Source organism: Palaemon carinicauda, chromosome 2 (assembly GCF_036898095.1).
Source record: "Palaemon carinicauda isolate YSFRI2023 chromosome 2, ASM3689809v2, whole genome shotgun sequence".
NCBI lineage: Eukaryota > Metazoa > Arthropoda > Malacostraca > Decapoda > Palaemonidae > Palaemon > Palaemon carinicauda.
In genome coordinates, this window is record NC_090726.1 from 32,342,381 (window position 1) to 32,363,685 (window position 21,305).

Consider the following 21,305-nt stretch of genomic DNA (forward strand, 5'->3'; position numbering starts at 1 on the left):
AGCATTTGGATGATTCTAGCACCTTTCCCTTGAATATGAAACGTTTCCATGATTAGGGTTATACAATCTTCTTCGGGGTTTCATCCTTTGATATTTTTGTAAATAGAGAAAATGTTAGTTTTTTATACTTGGGATGCTCATTCAACACGTTTCTCTCAACTGCACAGTAAAACAGTTCACTTTATTTATATGGTAATATAATTTGCCTGGCAACTGCACTTATTTACCTGTGTGGAGGGTTGTATTGGGGGTTAAGGTGGATTCCCAGACAAGTTTGGGGAATGGCAGAAAACAGCTGAGTTTAAAGTGCCATCTCCCCCTTTTCCTAAGTAATAAAATGCGTGGATATTCCGGATCTCAATGTAGAAATCAAACTTGGACATGTGGCATGCGTTTGTTACTGAAAGAAAATAGTCAATTGAACGTCATCATTTAGTAAGATATATTTTTCAATGATTCACACAACATAATTTCCGAAATAAAGTTAGTCGGTTAAACCTATTACAAACAGACTACGACAGACGATTGAATTTTAGTGTTAATATACAAAATATGAATAAGTATGAAATATTAAAACTTATTTCAGTATGTGATGATTTTTAAATACATTACTGATAAAAGAAACACATGACAAAATCACGAGTAAAATGCCCTTATTACAAATGTCGCCTACATTCTCGCACGTCAAGACGGGCAAAGGTCTCTAAGAATTGACAAGTTCGTTCATTTCCATGATCACAGTGACTGTTTGCCTGTCTACGGTGGTGTCGTTTAGAACTACTCCTCAATATTGGCCATTAAAGCTGAATTGAATATTTTATCATTAAGATGTAAGTACGTATGCATTCAAGACAAATACCTGTATATTTAGAATGGTGTGGGAAGGCTCGTCATGCTGCATTCACCCCAAAATATGATAACATTTGCTTTCGGCTCTAATCACTCAGGCCTACATTTTTATTTTGTCGTCAAGCCGTATTGACGGTACTCTGTTCATTATACTGTTATTGTGTTATTTAGTTAATAAATCAGATACTTGTATAGTCTGTATAGCGTAGCCGGTTGTGATTTTGAGTGCATTCGGATCTAGTCAAGGTTACAATGGTGAAATGCCAGAGCCCGAGTTAACTCAATCCTTTACGTATATAGTGTTTAATATTTTCATTTTGGTAATTTATCAGGTTTAGTTACGAATGGGAAAAACTTTTTCCCATTGGAAAACTTTCAGAAAAGCGCCCGTTTTCGTTAAAAGAACGGTAAATATGATACTTTAATGTCTAGCCAAATACATGAACCATATCCTACTCGCTATCTTGTGTTTTATGCATTTTTTACCCTGGTTTTTGGGGCAAACCATCGGTTCAGGAGTTTTTGGACCCCCTTATACAAAGACAATTATGGGGGACCCCAGTGGGAAATCAGTTTTTTTTTGGGATGGGGGAATGTTATAAACGAGAGATTTACAGCAATAATAATGGTCAGAAATGTAAAATAAGCCGAAGATAAGCAGTTGGAAAAACATATGGTTCATGTAAATGGCTGAGAACAGTCCAAAACGTAATTATTTAACTTATGAGATTTGTAAAGTGGTACAGAACCTAACAAACCCACCTAACCTAACCTAGTAGTTCCCAGGTCACAATCCCTAGCTGGGGTGTGCAAGCCCCCATACCCCTCTTCCCCCCTTGCCAGGTCATAACCTGTAGACGGGGGAAAGCCCCCGCACTCCCCTTCCGAGGTCACAACCGCTAGCCAGACACCCCCCTTCTCAGGTCACAAACTAGAAGTAAATCACAAATAAATCCTTACCCTATGATTGACACAGTCGCCTTTTATTTATTTATTTATTGTTTTTTCCTTGGCAATTTTTACAAAAGCTTTGCAGTTGAAAATGTGCTGGCCTTCCCTGAAAATTAACTTGGAATCGGACCTTTGAGGCATTATTTCGCTGTTATTTTATAATTTCACTTGAGTAACAATAGCTTTAGACTGAACGGAGAGCATATCCATCATTAACAATTGCCAACATAAATGAAATTACACAATTTCTAGAGATTGATGTGCTTCCCTTAAATTCCCTCTTGGAGATGTTTTTACGAGATGGTGGTTAATTTGAAAGTGAAGACAAAGGTGGGAAAAAAATGGCTGTTGTAGAGCAACATTTGGGAACTTAGGAAGAAGTACTTGTAAGCTATTAATTGGTTTATAAAACCACCTGACAAATACGTCGTTGTAAATGCACAGAAAGCTCCCCAAAACATGGGAAAACACGCATGCTCAATAAGGCCCCTTCAGTCTCTCACAGATTTAAACAATGGACTTAGAGTGTAAAACATACTTCACATTTTAATCGACTGATACGTAAGTTGATATGCCTCAGCCCCTATTAAACATATAGAGAAAAATACTAAACTAGCCAGCACTCGTCCATTTCTTATAGCAAATTCCAGTTAAGCTAGAAATTAGAATATATAATTACCAAAATGACACTTATTTTCACCACAAATAAATACCTACTGAAATATTTATATATTTATATCTGCTGATAATGGGGACCCTCCAGTTTTACCTTTTATCCTAGAGTAGAGATTATGTAAGATAGGCCATACTAGACTACGTCGTGTTAATATAGTAAACTATGGGCTACAAACCCTGCCTTACTCGATGTCGTCCGTACTGTATAAGGTATTTACTGGTAGGCCTACATATTAAGATAGAATTATAGTTCCAGTCGGGACAATATTTTCTAATAAAAAAAAAGTTTTCATATAGTAAATGATGTGCTTTCAACAAATTTGACCTTTTTTTTTACGTATCGGCACGATGTTGTTCTTTCCAATTGACTATCTTCCTCGCATAATGTTGTTGCACCCAGAAATGCTTTAACTCTTTTAATTCCCTTTTATAATGAAACACAATAGTATGATTGCGCTTATTGGGGCACGATGCCCCTCCCAGCAAGTAATGAAATATTTAGTAATGCAAACACTTATCTCATTGCTCCTCTTTTGACAAGTGGTATGTGTATGTGCTGCGCACATCAATTGTGTGTGTCTTTATTTTGGTGATTTTTTTGTCTCATAGAGTAACAATAGCTATATACGGAACGAAGAGGGCTTTAAACATTATTAACCACTGAAATAGATGGAATTACATAAAATTTAGAAATTGTTTGACCTTCCTCTAGGGGACCTCATCTTGTGACAGTGGTCATGCTTGAACTAATGCAGAGGAAAACAAATTTGGGAACTTGTCCATTGATATTTGGAAGCTTTTAATTGTTTCAAAGAGCCAGCTAATGATTATGTCTTACAAAAAACAGAAGAGCTGGTAAAAGCGAATACTGACAGCGCATGTGCATTAACCCACAATCAGGTTGCCAAAAGTGAACAATGAACTTGGACAATGAAATGGTGTTCACATTTTTGTGCATTTATATATTAATCATTGGTATATGATAACCCTAGATACTAAGATGGTCAATGACTCAGAAATGCTGTACCAAACATAAGATAGTTTGGGTTGCACAATGGTGAAGCTTCCTTGGCGAGTATGGTAATGGATCCCAAGTTTGGTTCGGGGAAATGTTAGCTTTCTATGTTTACTAGAAATTTGGCCCTAAGTAAATAGCAACCAAGTCTTTACTAATAAGCATCAAAACCATTAAGACTTGTCGGGAGGGGGTCATCTCTCTAACCCCCAATTACAGTAGCTGTATCCTTACTTCACCACTCGCATACTTACAACTGACTTAGAACACCATATGTATGGTGCCCTGGTGAAGTTGGTAAGTTTATAGTTCAGATCAGTGCTGTATTTGGGACATTAGAATAACATTTATCCTTATAATACTACAGTAGGGGAAAGAAAGAGTATGTCTGTCTTCCTTCAGTGCGTGTTGGCTGAGAAACTAGCCAACTTAGAATGGAATGACGAGCCTATCATGTTACTGTACACCCTCTCACCCTCAGAGGTGAGTGGGAGAGGCGTACAGGGCACGCTACCATATACACGGCAACCTACTCACCCTCACTGGGATGTCAGCGCACATCTATAACTACGTGCCAAACCCATCCCACGCCATCTCAGGACAGACATCAGTGTGCGCATGCGACCATGCTTTATTCCCAACCAACAACTGTTGAGGGGGTTTGGCTTGTACTCGCCAACCATAGGAGTTAAGCGTGCGCCATACTACGCAACAAACACCTACCTCGCCAATTTGGGACTTGGATGAGACTTAAGTACTTGGAGGCCAGCGCCATCCTCTTTATGCAGAACACCATAGGCTAGCTTCGCCTTATCACTTTGACGAGGCATCAACCATGCGTGCTTTGTCTTGCTATGTAGAAGAGAGACAACGTACACGGTCAGTCAAGATGCCTGTGCATTCCGATGCGCAAACTTCCATCCACTTGCAGTTGTCTCACGAGTGCTCACCTCACTAGCACTCCCTGATTAACACTCTCCCTATTTGTGCTCGCCTCGCCATCAAGAGCGCACCTGTGCAGCATTCACCGTATGCATGTGCTTCTTACCTGGATTGTCCTAGTGAGTGCTCTTCTATGCATAGGAAACAAGGCACAGTACTACCTTGAAAACATTCCTTTTCGAAGGATAAGTCCTGGTTTCAAGACCTTGTCCAGGCAGTTGAACAGGTGGTCTGAGAACCTGCCCAAGCTCCCCCGGAAACTCTTAGAAGCACTCTTAGGATTCCTATGGAAGTTTTGGGTTTCTCGGTAAGGAGTTCCACTCTGTCTGACCCTAGATGCTGGAGTGACCAGCAATCCTTACTTCACCACTCGCATACTTACAACTGACTTAGAACACCATATGTATGGTGCCCTGGTGAAGTTGGTAAGTTTATAGTTCAGATCAGTGCTGTATTTGGGACATTAGAATAACATTTATCCTTATAATACTACAGTAGGGGAAAGAAAGAGTATGTCTGTCTACCTTCAGTGCGTGTTGGCTGAGAAACTAGCCAACTTAGAATGGAATGACGAGCCTATCATGTTACTGTACACCCTCTCACCCTCAGAGGTGAGTGGGAGAGGCGTACAGGGCACGCTACCATATACACGGCAACCTACTCACCCTCACTGGGATGTCAGCGCACATCTATAACTACGTGCCAAACCCATCCCACGCCATCTCAGGACAGACATCAGTGTGCGCATACGACCATGCTTTATTCCCAACCAACAACTGTTGAGGGGGTTTGGCTTGTACTCGCTAACCATAGGAGTTAAGCGTGCGCCATACTACGCAACAAACACCTACCTCGCCAATTTGGGACTTGGATGACACATAAGTACTTGGAGGCAGTTGAACAGGTGGTCTGAGAACCTGCCCAAGCTCCCCCAGAAACTCTTAGAAGCACTCTTAGGATTCCTATGGAAGTTTTGGGTTTCTCGGTAAGGAGTTCCACTCTGTCTGACCCTAGATGCTGGAGTGACCAGCAACCCTGCCGTCCGGGTTTACGACTCTGTCGCAGAGGTCTTCCAGATATGAATATCTGAGTTCTAAGGCCTCTGAGATTGGTAGAGATTGGTCATCATTCCAATCAAGCCTCGGAAAAATAGAAGGGGTTGCAACACGAGCAGATACTCCTCCTTCGGGGGACTCGAATCATCCAAGGACCAGTAGGGGCTCAAGTTCTATAAAGGAGATCTCTTTGACTGATAACTATAAGTTGGTTCCGATTGATTTAGAGCGTATGGTTCCTAGTTATTCAGCCCCTAAGGCGCCTCCTCTCCCTTCCTCTCCCAAGGATGCTAGACCAAAAGAAGAGTAAGGAAGAATAGAGTAAGGAAGAATACCACCTCGCTTTTCGTAAACTTCACCATCCGCCCGCGGGAATACTTACTTCCTCGAGAGTACCGTACATTTTGGTACAAAGTTCAAGTGTTCACAGTGTTTTCTCAACACTACATGAATGGACACTTCACGTATCTTCTTCAGTGACTTTCATACAGCTGAACTGCTAGGATCTGTCTTGTGTTCCAGAATTTCCATTACACGATAAGTTGGAAGATCTTCTGATTATTCTCAAAGCTGTACAGGCTACGAGAGCTTACCTTCATATATGCCATGTTTTCCTAGTACCATACCCCTTCATGTCTTATTTTTATGTGAACAATTCGATTGGGTTTGCTCCACGGTCACTGTTTCCCATGCTGTTGGCCTTGTGACGCGCTTTGGAACCTTACGATTGGTTACTGTGATCGAGAATCTTAGTCATTTACTGAGATCAGGAATCTTTTGATTGGGTAACGCGCATGCGCATGTTACCAGTATTTAGTCTCGCATGAGACAAGCATTGCTTGTCAAGACGATGGCAGTTACCCTCATCTCTCCTACCTCGAGACGTTTCCAAGCCGGTTCTGTGATATCATCGCTTGAGATCCCCCTTTTTGCTTATATAGCTCCTCAACCTAAATCTTACCACACTGTGAGATCAAACATTGAGTGTGTTCCTATATCATTGAGATTCTCAATTTTGGTTATGCTTGAAAACTTGGAACAGGTAACTTTTTTACTTTGGCTGCAGCACTCTTATAAGCATGGAGAAGCTACATCGTTTGTATATTTGTGGGAATATTTTAGAAGTAATTTGTATTTTTTCGTAACTCTACAAATTCAATTATTTCAAGAGTCACTTCCCACCACAACCTCCCCGCAAACCCTAGGTTAAGGTCGAAGTGGCTTCTTTTCAGTGTACAGGTACTGGTGAGTGGCTAAGGCTTCCCTGCCTCCTGCCAGTTAACTACCTACACCTTGTTAAAAGTTTTAACAACTGCTTATGGGTTAACTGAAAACATACAGTACTCCTATTATAGGAATCGGGTATATATAGCTAGGAAAAATGAAAGTTGCTTTTAAAATTTGTGATATTTAATACTGTACTTGAAGATAAACTATGTAAAATCAAAACTGACGTACAGTATGTGAAACTGATATAAAGATGGTTATTACTGTACCTAATTATTGTTTCAGATCTAAAGCTAGATGACGTCAGTGGCCAACACAAGCAATGGAGTTGCTGAGGAGAAAGCTTTTGATTCATTTAATGTCTCACAAGGAAAGGAAGCCCTTGATTTGGCAAGCGAAGACTCTTTCCAGTCCATAGGATCGCTACCGTCAGCAGACACACAGTCTAACAGGTTTGTAGCAGAAGATACTTTTTTTTTTTTTTTTTTCTCCACCAAGATCTTGATAGAATTATCTTTGCATATTTGTTTTTGGTTTTGTATGAAGTTATTTGTACAGTAGACTGTTTATAGTTTAGGATTTTATTAAACTCTGCATGTTAGCTCTTATATTAACCCAAATTATTGGACAATTACAAGTTAAGGTTTTGAAAAAGTGATAGATGAAAGTCAAGTTTTGCAAATAGAGTGCTGTATTGTACTTCAGATGCAAAATTTTGTATCAGTATGTTTTGATGAATACATTTTCTATAGGCAAAGAAACTACAATAATAAAGAAATGCTTTGAATTTTGGAAAAAGAAAAAAAAAACCTGGTTTTGGAATAATTTTTGTGGAAACTTGAAATTCTTAGAATGGATACTCATGAGATAAATGCAGCTTTTCTGTTAGAATATGTTAGACAGCAAATAAAGAGAATAGTATTAACATATTGTTGGTAAACGCATACATTAATGAAAAAGGGTGGAAAAATTATATCAAATTTCTAATGCTGTGTCTGAAATTTAAAAGAATAAAACTTGGATGACATTGATATTTAATCAACTTTAAGCTTATGTATGAATTGTGGGTCATTTGAAATTAGTGTCCCAGGAACCAATACAATATACAGTAGTATTATGTGACACTTAAGTTTCTCGCATATATATGTATTTTTAGACAATTGAAGTCTTTTTTTTTTTTGTAAAATTTTACGGGTAAATGTCGATAAACTAAGCTTCTGGAGGCGATGCCATATGAACATCGAAGTGAGTAAAGGAATAAATCATATCTTTAAAATTTCATTTGTTCTGTAATCAAAATACAAACCTTAGCTATTTACATAGGGTTTACTTTCGGCGTAGCTGAAATGACGAGCCATTAGAATTTAACGAGGGTGTATTACCCCTGCGCTAGTTAGCAAGGGGGTAGGGGAGTGGTAGCTAGCTACCCCTCCACCCCTCACACACCGGTGAACTACTTCACTTTTGGCTCGGACGATGAACAGACACGTCTGTCCCATACTCGTATGGCAGCCATTAATGTTTTGTCTTACTTAATTACTTACTTTTCTTATACTTAATATATATATGTAAACATTCTTATGTTTATGTATATATTTGAGTATAGAAATACAGTAAGTTTCCTTTTCAGTGTTTGTGCTGTGTGTGTGTGTAGAAAGTCCACTCATTTGTACGACAACTTCTCCGTGTGGTCCCAGGCCACCACGGTGACTTTTCATGGGTCGCGATCTCTCCCTTGGTCCTTCGGCGGGCGCCGTGGGGAATCGTCATCGCTGGACTTTATTTATTAATCTGTTCTCCGCTGTTCCTCCTTCCCTACGGCCCTATGGGGAACTTGGTCTATCAGCTTAGGGATCTTGGAAGTTTAGTTTGACTACGGTCTCTCTCTCTCTCCCTGAGGTCGTTCACCCTTTTATTTCTACTACGTATTACGGTAGCTTCCTTCCCGTTGCGGGTTGAGTTGCTACTCTGTTTTTTAAATATTTAACTTAGCCGGTGAATATATAATAGCTAACGCTCCGGCGGCTCGACAGAAAAAACACAAAAACTCGCGAGCGATCGCTATGAAGGTTGCGGGTGTGCCCACCAGCGCCAACTATCGGCCAGATACCGCATATACATGTAAACAGCTCCAATTCTTCTCTGTCGGTCTGATCGACAAGACGTACCATTACTCGCTGTTAACCTGGAGTTTTTCAACAGTCTTGGTGAAGTACTTCCTTTTGGTTTGAGCTTTCGCAGTGCAGGTGTTTTATCTTCAACTTAAACTCTTGAACTCTTTTTTGGATAGATTTAATTGTTGATGACTTTGGATTGTTTTTTGGACTTTCTTTGACTTTTTCAAAATGGCTGACCCTTCTCCAATTCTTAGATTTCGTAAATGTAATGCTAGGGATTGCAATAAGCGTCTTCCAAAGGCCTCTCTCGACCCACATACTGTGTGTTCTAATTGTCGGGGTAAAACCTGTCAATTAGGAGATCGGTGTGAGGAGTGCGTGGGCCTTTCGGAATTCGATTGGCTTGAGTTTGACAAGTATTCTTGTAAGCTAGAGAGAGATAGGGTGAGGAGAAGTTCCTCTAGATCGTTAGAATTTTCCTCCTCCCATGCCCCTGAACCTAATCCTTCCCCTGTAGTAGTTGTGCCTGAACCCTCTACTAGCACTCAGGAACCATCAATGCGGGATATGTTACGTGCCATTCATGCTTTGGGCGAGAGAGTTGAGTCATTAGCTACGGACCGTAATCAACTCATGGCAGACGTAAAAGAGTTAAAGTGTCAGAGTGCCACATTAGAAAATCGTGGGAAAGTGATTAGTGCGCAAAGTGTTATCAGTGTTGCGACCGAGGGTTCGTCTGTTCGTGCCTGTCGTTCGCCTAGTCCGAGACCTCTTGCAAGCTCCCAAGCCCCAGGGAGAAGTAATGTCGTAGGACTTATGGGTTCGAGAGGCTTTAATCAGCGAACAGACGTTCCCTCTATGGTTTCAGGCGTGTCTCGTCAAGACCGCCCCTACCATAAGACGAGCGAGACGGTTTTCTCCTCGTCATCCGAAGGCTTTTCGCGTAAGAAACCGTGGAGCAAGGTTTCGAGGCCCTTAAAGCGAAAGTCAGTCCCTTCAGGACAGGTCCAGCGTCCTGGTTGTAGCCATTGGGACAGCTCTGACCCTGTGCAGTCATCGGAAGACTGCTCGCCGCCTAAACAGAAGCGTAACACAGGCTCCGAGAGTCTTGGTGTAGGCAATGTTTTGCAGTCACAGACGTTACCCTCGTCTCTTACCGCACCCATTCCCGTTGATCCTAAATGGGTTGTACTGCAAGACATGCAGAATAAGCTTGCCTCTCTTATGGAGGACTATTCTGCTGTAAAGGTTCACGATGATCCTCGCCGCTTAGCTGATCGAGATCCTGGCCGCTTAGCTGATCGAGATCCTGGCCGTCAGCCGCCCAAACGAGCCTTTGCTCGTCCTGTTGACGTTGGCGTTACAAAGTCACGTCAGTCACGTTTTGTAGAGCCTCACTCGATGCAGTCCCGTGTTGACTTTCAGCCGCATGTGGACGTTCAGCCGCTGCCGAATGCTCTTGTTGACGTTCAGGACGTTCGCCAACCAGCGAAGTTGACTTGTTTTGACGCTGAGCGTCAAGCACCGCAGTCAAGAGTTGTTTTGACTGCTCAGTCTAGGCAGTCAAGGCAGTCTCGAGTTGACGTCGAGCGTCCTCCCGCTCCTGTTGTTGTTGACAGTCAGGCTGTTAAGCAGTTACATGACGTAGCGTCCTGGACTGCTACTGATGCACCGGTGCGTGTGGACTCTGCTTGTCAAGCATTGCCACCAAGGCAGGTCTCGCCTTTGCTTGTAACTCAGCAGTTATTGGACGAAGCTCCTTCAGATGAGGACGTTGCTGATCCTCATCCTGATGATAATCCTTCAGATGTAGATGAACCTAAGGCGGTTCCTCCTTCGATGGACTTTAAGAAGATCATGTTGATTTTCAAGGATCTTTTTCCAGATCACTTTGTTGCTGTTGCTCCTCGTTCGCCGCCGTCTGAGTTTGCTCTAGGCTTACCTGCTACCAAGCCAGCCTTTACTAAGCTAGTGCTTTCTCGCTCTTCCAAGAGGTCTTTACGTCTTCTAGGCGACTGGTTGGATACCAGGAGGAGTTTGGGGAAGACGGCCTTTGCCTTCCCTCCTTCTAAGCTTGCTTCTAGATCGAGCGTCTGGTATGACACGGGAGAAATTCTCGGCTTGGGAGTCCCTGCCTCTGCCCAGGGTGACTTCTCAAGCCTCGTAGACTCTCCCCGTCGCCTGGCCATGAGACGCTCGAAGATTTGTTGGTCCTCCTCGGACCTTGACCATCTGCTTAAAGGCGTATACAGGGCCTTTGAAGTGTTTAACTTTCTTGACTGGTCATTAGGAGCTTTAAGTAGGAAGATCTCGTCTGCCGACCAAGATGTTTCCTTACTTATCATGTCCTGTATGGATAAAGCCATCCGCGATGGCTCCAATGAGCTCGCCTCCACCTTTACGTCGGGAGTCTTAAAGAAGCGAGAAACCCTTTGCTCTTTCCTTTCGGCAGGAGTTACTCCCTGTCAGAGATCGGAACTGCTCTTTGCTCCCTTATCAGCGTCCTTGTTTCCGCAACAGCTGGTTAAGGATATAGCTGCTTCGCTTGTGCAGAAGGACACCCATGACCTGATGGCGTCCTCTGCTCGCAAAGGGGCTCCTTCTGCATCCTTTGCTGTGAGACCCAGGATCGAGACTCCTGCATCTAGATTTATCCCGCCCTTTCGTGGCAGAGCTCCCAGCAGGGGAAGCTCTCGTGCCGAGGGAAAGAGAGGTAAGAAGAGAGGAGCCAAGTCCTCCCGTGGCAGAGTCTGACTGCCGACAGCCTCAGACAGCGGTAGGTGCCAGATTGAAGAGCTTCTGGCAGGCCTGGGAGAAGAGGGGTGCAGACCAAGAGTCTGTTCTGTTGCTCAGAGAGGGGTACAAAATTCCGTTTGTACGCAAACCTCCTCTAGTGACAACTCCCATAGACCTCTCTCCCAGGTACCGTGAGGAGTCAAAGAGACAAGCCCTAAATCAAGAAGTGTCTCTGTTGCTAGAGAAGGGAGCGGTGGTGAAAGTCTCGGACCTTCAATCACCGGGGTTTTACAACCGTCTCTTCCTAGTCCCAAAGCATACAGGAGGTTGGAGACCGGTGCTAGACGTCAGTGCGCTCAACGTTTTTGTTACAAAAACAAAATTCACGATGGAGACCACGAAGTCCGTCTTAGCAGCGGTCAGAGAGGGAGACTGGATGGTCTCTCTCGACCTACGAGATGCGTACTTCCACATTCCTATACACCCGGATTCCCAACCGTTTCTGAGGTTTGTTTACAGGAATGTGGTGTACCAGTTTCGAGCCCTGTGCTTTGGCCTCAGTCCTGCTCCTCTCGTGTTTACGAGGCTCATGAGGAATGTGGCAAAATTCCTCCATCTATCGGGAATCCGAGCCTCCCTGTACTTGGACGACTGGCTTCTCAGAGCATCGTCCAGTCATCGCTGTCTGCAGGATCTACATTGGACGTTGGGTCTGGCCAAGGAATTGGGACTTTTGGTCAACCTAGAAAAGTCCCAACTGATCCCATCCCAGACTATTCTATATTTGGGGATGGAGATTCGCAGTCCAGTTTTTCGGGCTTTTCCGTCTGCCACCCGAATAGAACAAGCCCTGCTCAAAGTCCAACTAATGCTGAAAAGAGAACGTTGTTCAGTCAGGAGTTGGATGAGTCTCGTAGGGACTCTCTCATCCCTGGAGCAGTTTGTCTCGCTAGGGAGACTACACCTTCGGCCTCTCCAGTTCCATCTAGCCTCTCACTGGAACAAGGACAAGACGTTAGAGACGGTATCAATCCCAGTCTCCGGACCAATAAAGGCATGCCTGAAATGGTGGGACAGCAATATCAGTCTGAGAGAGGGACTATCCCTAGCAGTCAAGAACCCAAACCACGTGTTGTTCTCAGACGCGTCGGATTTGGGTTGGGGTGCTTCCCTGGACGGTCGGGAATGCTCGGGTCTGTGGACCTCAAGTCAGAAGAGCATGCACATCAACGGCAAGGAGCTATTAGCAGTCCACTTGGCCTTGATGAAATTCGAAAGCTTTCTTCGAAATAAAGTGGTAGAGGTCAACTCAGACAACACCACAGCTTTGGCGTACATCTCCAAGCAAGGAGGCACACACTCCCTCACGCTGTACGAGATCGCAAGGGACCTTCTCATATGGTCAAGAAATCGAGGCATCTCCCTGTTGACGAGATTCATCCAGGGGGACTTGAACGTCTTGGCAGACTGTCTCAGTCGGAGGGGTCAGGTGATACCCATGGAATGGACCCTCCACAAGGACGTGTGCAAGAGTCTTTGGGCGACTTGGGGTCAACCCACCATAGACCTCTTTGCCACCTCGTTGACCAAAAGATTACCAATCTATTGCTCACCAATCCCAGATCCAGAAGCAATCCACATAGACGCGTTTTTACTGGATTGGTCTCATCTGGACTTATATGCATTCCCACCATTCAAGATAGTCAACAAGGTACTGCAGACGTTCGCCTCTCACGAAGGGACAAGGTTGACGTTGGTTGCTCCCCTCTGGCCCGCGAGAGAGTGGTTCACCGAGGTACTTCAATGGCTGGTAGACATTCCAATAAGTCTTCCTCTAAGGGTAGATCTCTTACGTCAGCCCCACGTAAAGAATGTTCATCAAAGCCTCCCCGCGCTTCGTCTGACTGCCTTCAGACTATCGAGAGACTCTCAAGAGCTCGAGGCTTTTCGAAGGAGGCAGCCAGTGCGATTGCGAGAGCTAGGAGAGCTTCTACCATCAGAGTATACCAGTCGAAGTGGGAAGTCTTTCGAGACTGGTGCAAGTCAGCATCTGTGTCCTCTTCCAGTACCTCTGTAGCCCAAATCAGAGATTTTCTTTTACATCTGAGAAATGTTCGCTCCCTCTCAGCTCCCACGATTAAGGGCTACAGGAGCATGTTGGCTTCGGTCTTTCGTCATAGAGGCTTAGATCTTTCCAACAATAAAGATCTCCAAGATCTCCTTAAGTCTTTCGAGACCTCTAAGGAACGTCGTTTGGCAACTCCTGGATGGAACTTAGACGTGGTCCTAAGGTTCCTCATGTCAGACAGGTTTGAGCCATTACATTCAGCCTCCCTGAAGGATCTCACCCTCAAGACGCTTTTCCTAGTGTGCTTGGCTTCGGCTAAAAGGGTCAGTGAAATTCATGCCTTCAGTAAGAACATCTGCTTTTCTACAGAAAAAGCCACATGTTCACTTCAACTTGGTTTCCTGGCCAAAAATGAACTGCCTTCTCGTCCTTGGCCTAAGTCCTTTGATATACCTTGCCTGTCAGAGATCGTAGGCAACGAACTTGAAAGAGTGCTGTGTCCAGTTAGAGCTCTTAAGTTCTACTTAGCTCGTACTAAGTCCTTACGAGGTGGATCTGAGGCATTATGGTGCTCAGTTAAGAAACCATCATTGCCTATGTCAAAGAATGCTTTGTCATATTTTATCAGATTTTTAATACGAGAGGCTCATTCTCACTTGAATGAAAAAGACCGATGCTTGCTTAAGGTTAAGACGCACGAAGTAAGAGCTATAGCAACTTCCGTGGCCTTTAAGCAAAATAGATCTCTGCAAAGTATTGTGGACGCGACCTTTTGGAGAAGCAAGTCGGTATTCGCGTCATTTTACTTAAAAGATGTCCAGACTCTTTACGAGGACTGCTACACACTGGGTCCATTCGTTGCAGCGAGTGCAGTAGTGGGTGAGTGTTCTACCACTACATTACCTTAATTCCAATATCCTTTTAATCTGTCTCTTGAAATGTTTTTAATCTTGTTTTTGGGTTGTACGGAAGGCTAAAAAGCCTTTCGCATCCTGGTTGATTTGGCGGGTGGTCAAATGTCATTTCTTGAGAGCGCCCAGATTAGGGGTTTGATGAGGTCCTGTTGTATGGGTTACAGCCCTTGATACTTCAGCTCCTGGGAGTCTTTCAGCATCCTAAGAGGATCGCTGGGCTTCGTGAGGAAGACAGACTAACAAGGCAGAGTAATCGTCTAAGTCAACTTCCTTACCAGGTACCTATATATATTTGGGTTTTGTTATGATATAACTGTCAAAAACTCTAAGCATATACGCTGTAAACTTAATTAACTCTGGTCTCTACCCACCACCATGGGTGTGAATCAGCTATTATATATTCACCGGCTAAGTTAAATATTTAAAAAAGATATTTTAATTATAAAATAAATTTTTGAATATACTTACCCGTTGAATATATAAATTAAAGGCCCCCCCTTCCTCCCCGATAGAGACCCAGCGGGATGAGAAGAATTGGAGCTGTTTACATGTATATGCGGTATCTGGCCGATAGTTGGCGCTGGTGGGCACACCCGCAACCTTCATAGCGATCGCTCGCGAGTTTTTGTGTTTTTTCTGTCGAGCCGCCGGAGCGTCAGCTATTATATATTCACCGGGTAAGTATATTCAAAAATTTATTTTATAATTAAAATATCATTTTTCTGGTCCTCAGGCGGTTATGCTCTTGGTGCTGAGCGACCGCTTTTGTAACCATGCTCAAGGGGCTGAGCGGTTGCAAGGCCGGACCATGGAGTTCGTGCGATTATGCTTTTGGTGCTGAGCGGTCGCACTTGCAGCTACGCTCAAGGGGCTGAGCAACTGCAGGAGCTCCTCTTCGGAGGGTTGCTCTTTATGGTCAGCTTGCTGATCCAACGGCCCTAAGGGGCGCATTCATCAGTTCCTCCTGTCTCTTCTACGAAGTGTTCACCTCTCTCGTTCGTGAGAGAGGACACTCTTAGAGACTCCTCTTCGGAGGACTCCCCTGCTGTTGTTGCTGAAGGCTCAGTTTCCCCCTCCGAACATCCTTCGAGGGGGCAGCTGAGACCAACGGTCTCTCCTGCGAGTGTCTCTCCCCCTCGGAGGAGTTCACTAACAGAGACCCCTCTTCGGAGGACTGATGATGGTGCTCCTGTCTGTGGTCGTCTTCATCTTCAGCTGCAGAGGATCCTCCTCGACGAGAACAGACCGTTGCAGCTGCTTCGCTAGACCTGTCGGCAGTTCGTTCGCGATCTCCGACACCTGCCAGATCTTCTTGTCTTCCTTCTCCGTTCCTGGACGCAGAAGCGCAGTGGGCGTCACTCCACCCCGTTTTCCAAACGGGCACCGGTCCCTTCGGGGCAAAGGGCTTATCTCACAATGTGACTAAGTCCCTTTTGTGCCAGGTTTTTACCTGAGCACCTCGTTCTCCTGCGCGCTCGCACGCAGTAGTTCACAAATGCCCTCCTGCTGTGGACCAGACTTCTGCTGAATCAACACTCCTCCTGATCGCCAACTCTTCTGAGACCTTCTGTGCGGCTATGCGCCATGTGCGCCAACGGTAGCCTGCTCGCCGGCGCACATCTGATCGCCCTTTTCTGATAGTGCGCAATGCGCGCCAACGTTCGCCCTCGCGCCCACGATCTCCGGATCTGGGCGCAAGCAGGGAGATTATTTCTTCACTGAACTCCATGTTCGCCATGATGCGCGCCCTTTCCTGATGTACGCAATACGCGCCAACGTTCGCCCACGCGCCCACGATCTTCGGATCTGGGCGCAGGCAGGGAGTTTATTCCTTCGCCTCCTCGCCAACGATCGCTCTGGTTCTGCACCCTCGCTGATATCGTCTGGCCGCGCATATCTTTTGGCCACGCAACTACGCTCCTACGATCTCCTGGTTCCTGCCTCGTTGCGAGTTCAAGGAGTTCCTACGCTAGCGCACAGGCGCTCACAGGTTCTTCTGGACTCGCAGCGCCCTTCTGAAGTTTCGCGCCAAGCGCGCCCACGCGCGGTTCCAGTTCCAGCGCGCCAACGCGCCAGCATGCTTCCACTTCACCGCGCCGCCCCGGAGACACCTAAGCTAGCGCACAGGCGCTCACAGGCTCCCCTGGGCTCTCCTTACGCGCCAGCGATCTCCTTCGTGCCCGCGCGATTCTTCGTCTGCGCGCAAGCGTTTTCAACGCGCCAACGCTTCAATCGTCATAGGATTCCTACGCGCCCACGCATTAACTCTCCTGTACGCGATCGGTCGCTACGCGCCACCGCTCGCCAACGCGCCTTCGCCCGCCTACGAGTCATCGCTCGCCAAGACGCGCCATCGCTCGCTTACGCGCCATTGGTCTCCCGGCCGCCTGCGCTCGCCCTTACGCCCGCGCACACCCATGTTTGCCCGCGCGGGAACCAACGGTTTTTATATCGTGCGAGCGCCAGCGCGATTCCCGCCAGTGAGCCATCGCTCGCCAAAACGTGCCATCGCTCGCCAAAACGTGCCATCGCTCGCCAAAACGTGCCATCGCTCGCCAAAACGTGCCATCGCTCGCCAACACGCCATCGCTCGCCAAAACGCGCCATCGCTCGCCAACACGCGCCATCGCTCGCCAACACGCCATCGCTCGCCAACACGCCATCGCTCGCCTATGCGCCATCGGTCTCCCGTCCGCCAGCGCTCGCCCTCACCTGCGCGCCCACTCGCACTTTCGCCTGCGCGCCCTCGCGCCCACATGCGGGCTCACGAACAACGATTTTCCATCGCGCAAGCGCCAGGGCGATTTCGACCGTGATTCCCGTCGGGTTTTCGCAACACGGGCAACCTGGCGAGTCTTCTGGAGTGCGTACTTCCAGATCACGATCTTCACCCCGCAAACGCAGAGCATGGCACGTGCAAGACCAGGAAGAATCTTCGGAGAGGTCTGGGCAACATTCTTCTCCTTCTTTTCAGGCAGGCCCCATCATCTCTACTCCTCAGGATTGTTCGATTCCCTTCGCCCCAGCGGGAGTCGCTGACACTGCGTCTGTCAGCCGTCAGCAGAGGAGGTACTTCGAGATCATGGGGGAACCTGGTTTAGCCCTTCCTCTCCACCATTCCGGCCCCGGCAGCTAAGACAAGGTGTCTAAACAGCAGCCCCCTCCTGTCAGAGACAAGAAGGGCGGTAAGTCCTCCTGGGGAGGCAATAATCCTGAGGGAGCGGCCGAGGCCGCAAACACTAGGATTGGCAACCCCCCTGCATGGTCCCCAGGGGGGGGGATGCCTAAGGTTGCACACTCAGGTGGCAACAACTCGGGGCCGATTCCTGCACGATCTCCGTGATCAGCTAAGGATATCGCGTCCCGTTCTTTACATCTCTACCTCCACTGACAGCGAATCCAGCGTCGCTGAGCTCCTTTGCCATGGGTTCGGCAAATGGGCTAGCCCTTCGGGCAGGAATCGAGACCATGCCCTAGAAGTATGCTCTCCAAAATGTCATCGACGGCTCTCTCCCCCCCCCCCCCCCCGGCTTCTTCAGTCTACTCTTTCTTGTAAGAAAGCGTCTGAAGGCTGGAGACTTGTCTCGACCTCTCAGCCCTGAACAAGTTTGTCGAACAAACTTCGTTCAGCGTGGAACAGCAGAGTCAATCAGGCTTGTAGTGAGACCACAAGACTTCATGTGCACACTGGATCTGAAGGACGAGTACTTCCAGATCCCAATCCATCCGTTTTCCAGGAAGTACTTGAAATTCAGCCTAGACAACAAGTTATACTAGTTCAAGGTGCTGTGTTTCGATCTCTCCACAGCCCCGCAGGTGTCCACCAAAATGTTCACCCTGTTATCTTCATGGTCCCCCAGGAGCGGCATCCGTCTCCTTCGCTTTCTGGATGACTGGCTAACCCAGGCAGTCTTGGAATCGACCCCCCTTCGACACCGAGACAAGCTTCTGGGACTTTGCCAAGATCTAGAGATCATGGTAATTCTCGAAGTCTTCTCTGCTTCCATCTCAACAACTGGGATATCTAGGCATGATATTAGACTCCAATCTCCAAGCCTTCCCATCAGATGACAGGATAGCAAGGCTGAGGAGAGTCGCAGAACCTTTCCTCAAACGAGGAGAGCTTCCAGCCCAATCTTGGTTACTCCTCCTAGGTCACCTTTCCTTCTTGGCCAGGCTAGTTCCAACGGCCGCCTCAGGATGAGATCCCTGCATCGGCGGCCCAAGTCCCAGTAGAATCAAGACAACGATTCCCCGGACATTCAGGTCCCTTTGGGACCTGCGGAACGAATGGACCTGCAGTGGTAGTTGACCTACGGAAACCTTTGCAAGGGAATGGATCTTCTCGTCCTTCCCCCGCATTTGATGCTGTTCTCGGACTCGTCAAAACAAAGGGGGGGGGGGGGCCCACGTTCTGAATCAGGCCTATGGTCAGAAACAGAAGGGTACCTCCACATCAATCTGCTAGGAATGAAGGCCGTATGCTGGCCCTTCAACACTTCCAACAGACCCTGGCGAGTCACTCCGTGAACGACAACTTTCTCATCTTGCAGTAGAGATTCTGAGATGAACCGAAGTCCACTCAATACCCTATCGGCTCGCTTCATTCCGGACAAACGAATGTGCTCTCCGACAGTCTGAGCAGGGCCTCACAGATAGAGAGTACCGAGTGGTCTTCGGCCCCCCCTGGTAGCCAACAAGTCCTGACCTTGTGGACCTGTTTGCGACAGCCTTGAATTTCAAGCTGCCGCTGTACTACTCCCAGACCCCAAGGCACTCTGGCAAGATGCCCTCCTACACGGTGGGACAACTTCGACGTCTACGTCTTCCCACCGTTCTGTCTGTTGAGAAGGGGGCTCAACAAGACCAGACTGTCGGTCAACCTGTCGATGACTCTGATAGCTCCGCTGCAGCATCATGCAGAGTGGTTCCCGGATATTCTGCATCTCCTGACGGAACTCCTGAGAGAGCTTCCCCCACGACACGAGCTACTCAAACAACCACACTGCAACATCTACCACAAGCCGTAGCATCGCTTTGGCTTCACGCCTGGAGACCATCCAGCATCTCCTCACAGAGAGAAGCGTTCCGCAACAAGTTGCGGAGCGGATGTCTCGACACCTGCGAATCATCTGCAGGGGTCTACCAGGCGAAGTGAAGAGTCTTCTGTGGTTGGTGTCGTGGGAGAGGTACCTCTCCCCTTGATGCCACTATTCCAGCAATAGAGGAGTTATTGTATATCGGCGGGAGGAAATGCGCCTCTTGCTCTCGGCGGTGGAAGCCTATCACTCAGCATTAAGCTTGGCCTTCAGGCTGAAAGGAATAGACATTTCCTCCTCGCTGGATCTTTCTTCGCTCTACGAAACTACGAACTTACCTGCCCCCAGTCGGAAGTGAGACCTCCTCCGTGGAACATGGTTCAGGCTCTTAGGGCTCTTAAGAGATCTCCTTGCGAACCATTACGCCAGGCTTCTGATCATCACCTGTCTTGGAAGACGGTGCTCCTGCTCGCTCTGACCTCGGCCAAGCGTGTCAGCGAACTTCATGGTCTCTCGTACGACGTCGCCCATTCAAGAGGATAGGTGGAGGTAACGTTCAGGTTCGTCCCTGAGTTGGTTACTAGACTCAAAATCTTGGAGTCCCGGAGCTTCGGTTCGACTCCTTCAGGATTTCGAGTCTCCGTTCTGTAACAGATGACCCAGACCTTCTCCTACTATACCCAGTAAGGAGTCGGAGGGGTTATCTTTAAGAACAGCTGCAGTTCGTCCTCACGTGCAAGCCCTGTTTGGGAGCACAGGGAGGACGGAGAGGAGGGTCATCAAGAATGCCTTTTCAGCCTGGACTCAAAGGGTCATCCATCACGCCCTGAATCCAGATCCTCCTCCGTCACGTCGCCTTAGAGCACACAATGTCAGAGGCATCGCAACGTCCCTGGCCTTCAAGAGGAACTACTCTGTGACGCAGGTGCTACAAGCTGGAGTCTGGAAGTGTCTAACGACCTTCACAGCCCACTACCTGCAGGACGTGACCCACAGGAGCCTTGATACGTTTTTTATCGGCCCTGTGGTGGCTACACAACAGCTGGTCTAACCTCAAGCTCCTTAATGGACAGGTAGCAGAAGGTTGAGGGCATTGTTATCCGGTTTTAGACTGCATGAATGAAAGAAGTATGTCTAGCCCTTACTACTTTCTTCATCCTCCCCTCTCTTGGGGAAAGCAGCATCCTGGGTTCTCTGCATAGCTGACCTCAAACCTCTGTAGGTAAACCATGCTTCCTTGTGTTCCTAGTATTAAGCTGATACTGTCGCGTCCCCCATACCCTGACGAGGTGGTATTGGGAACGTCCTAGCCTAGAATTCCAGCTAAAGGACTTCAGATCGACTTCCTAGGACAAGTCACACTTCTTCCCTCCACACACAAGCATATGTAGGCCGCACGTTTCTTGCGAGGTGCAGGGACTCTTTTTCTCGAGTGCTGCTCACTCGGATTCTGAGTCCCCGGGTAAGCCAAAGCCAGTAAGGCTGGGGACTTTCCACCCTACCTAAGGGTAAGTCACCCCATGTAAATAGCGTGGTTTGTATTTCGGTTACGGAACAAATGACATTCGGAGATGATTTGTATTTTTCCTAACCATACAAACCTTAGCTATTTACACATATTTGCCCGCCAGCCCTGTCCCCCAAGGCAAGTCCTACCTCTAAGTGAAGTGAAGCAGTTCACCGGTGTGTGAGGGGGGGAGGGGTAGCTAGCTACCAC

General features: G+C 47.0%; 1 protein-coding gene across 1 annotated transcript in view; it reads left to right on the forward strand.

The window, feature by feature from the left end:
- Positions 1-676: 676 nt before the first annotated feature.
- The window catches only part of LOC137615886 (uncharacterized), a 46,371-nt gene continuing 25,742 nt past the window's right edge, over positions 677-21,305 (forward strand). The window contains exons 1-2 of the mRNA XM_068345576.1: positions 677-830; positions 7,000-7,166. Of these exons, the coding sequence (XP_068201677.1) occupies positions 7,012-7,166 (155 nt within the window). The 5' untranslated portion in view covers positions 677-830; positions 7,000-7,011. The remainder of the gene's footprint in view (positions 831-6,999; positions 7,167-21,305) is intronic.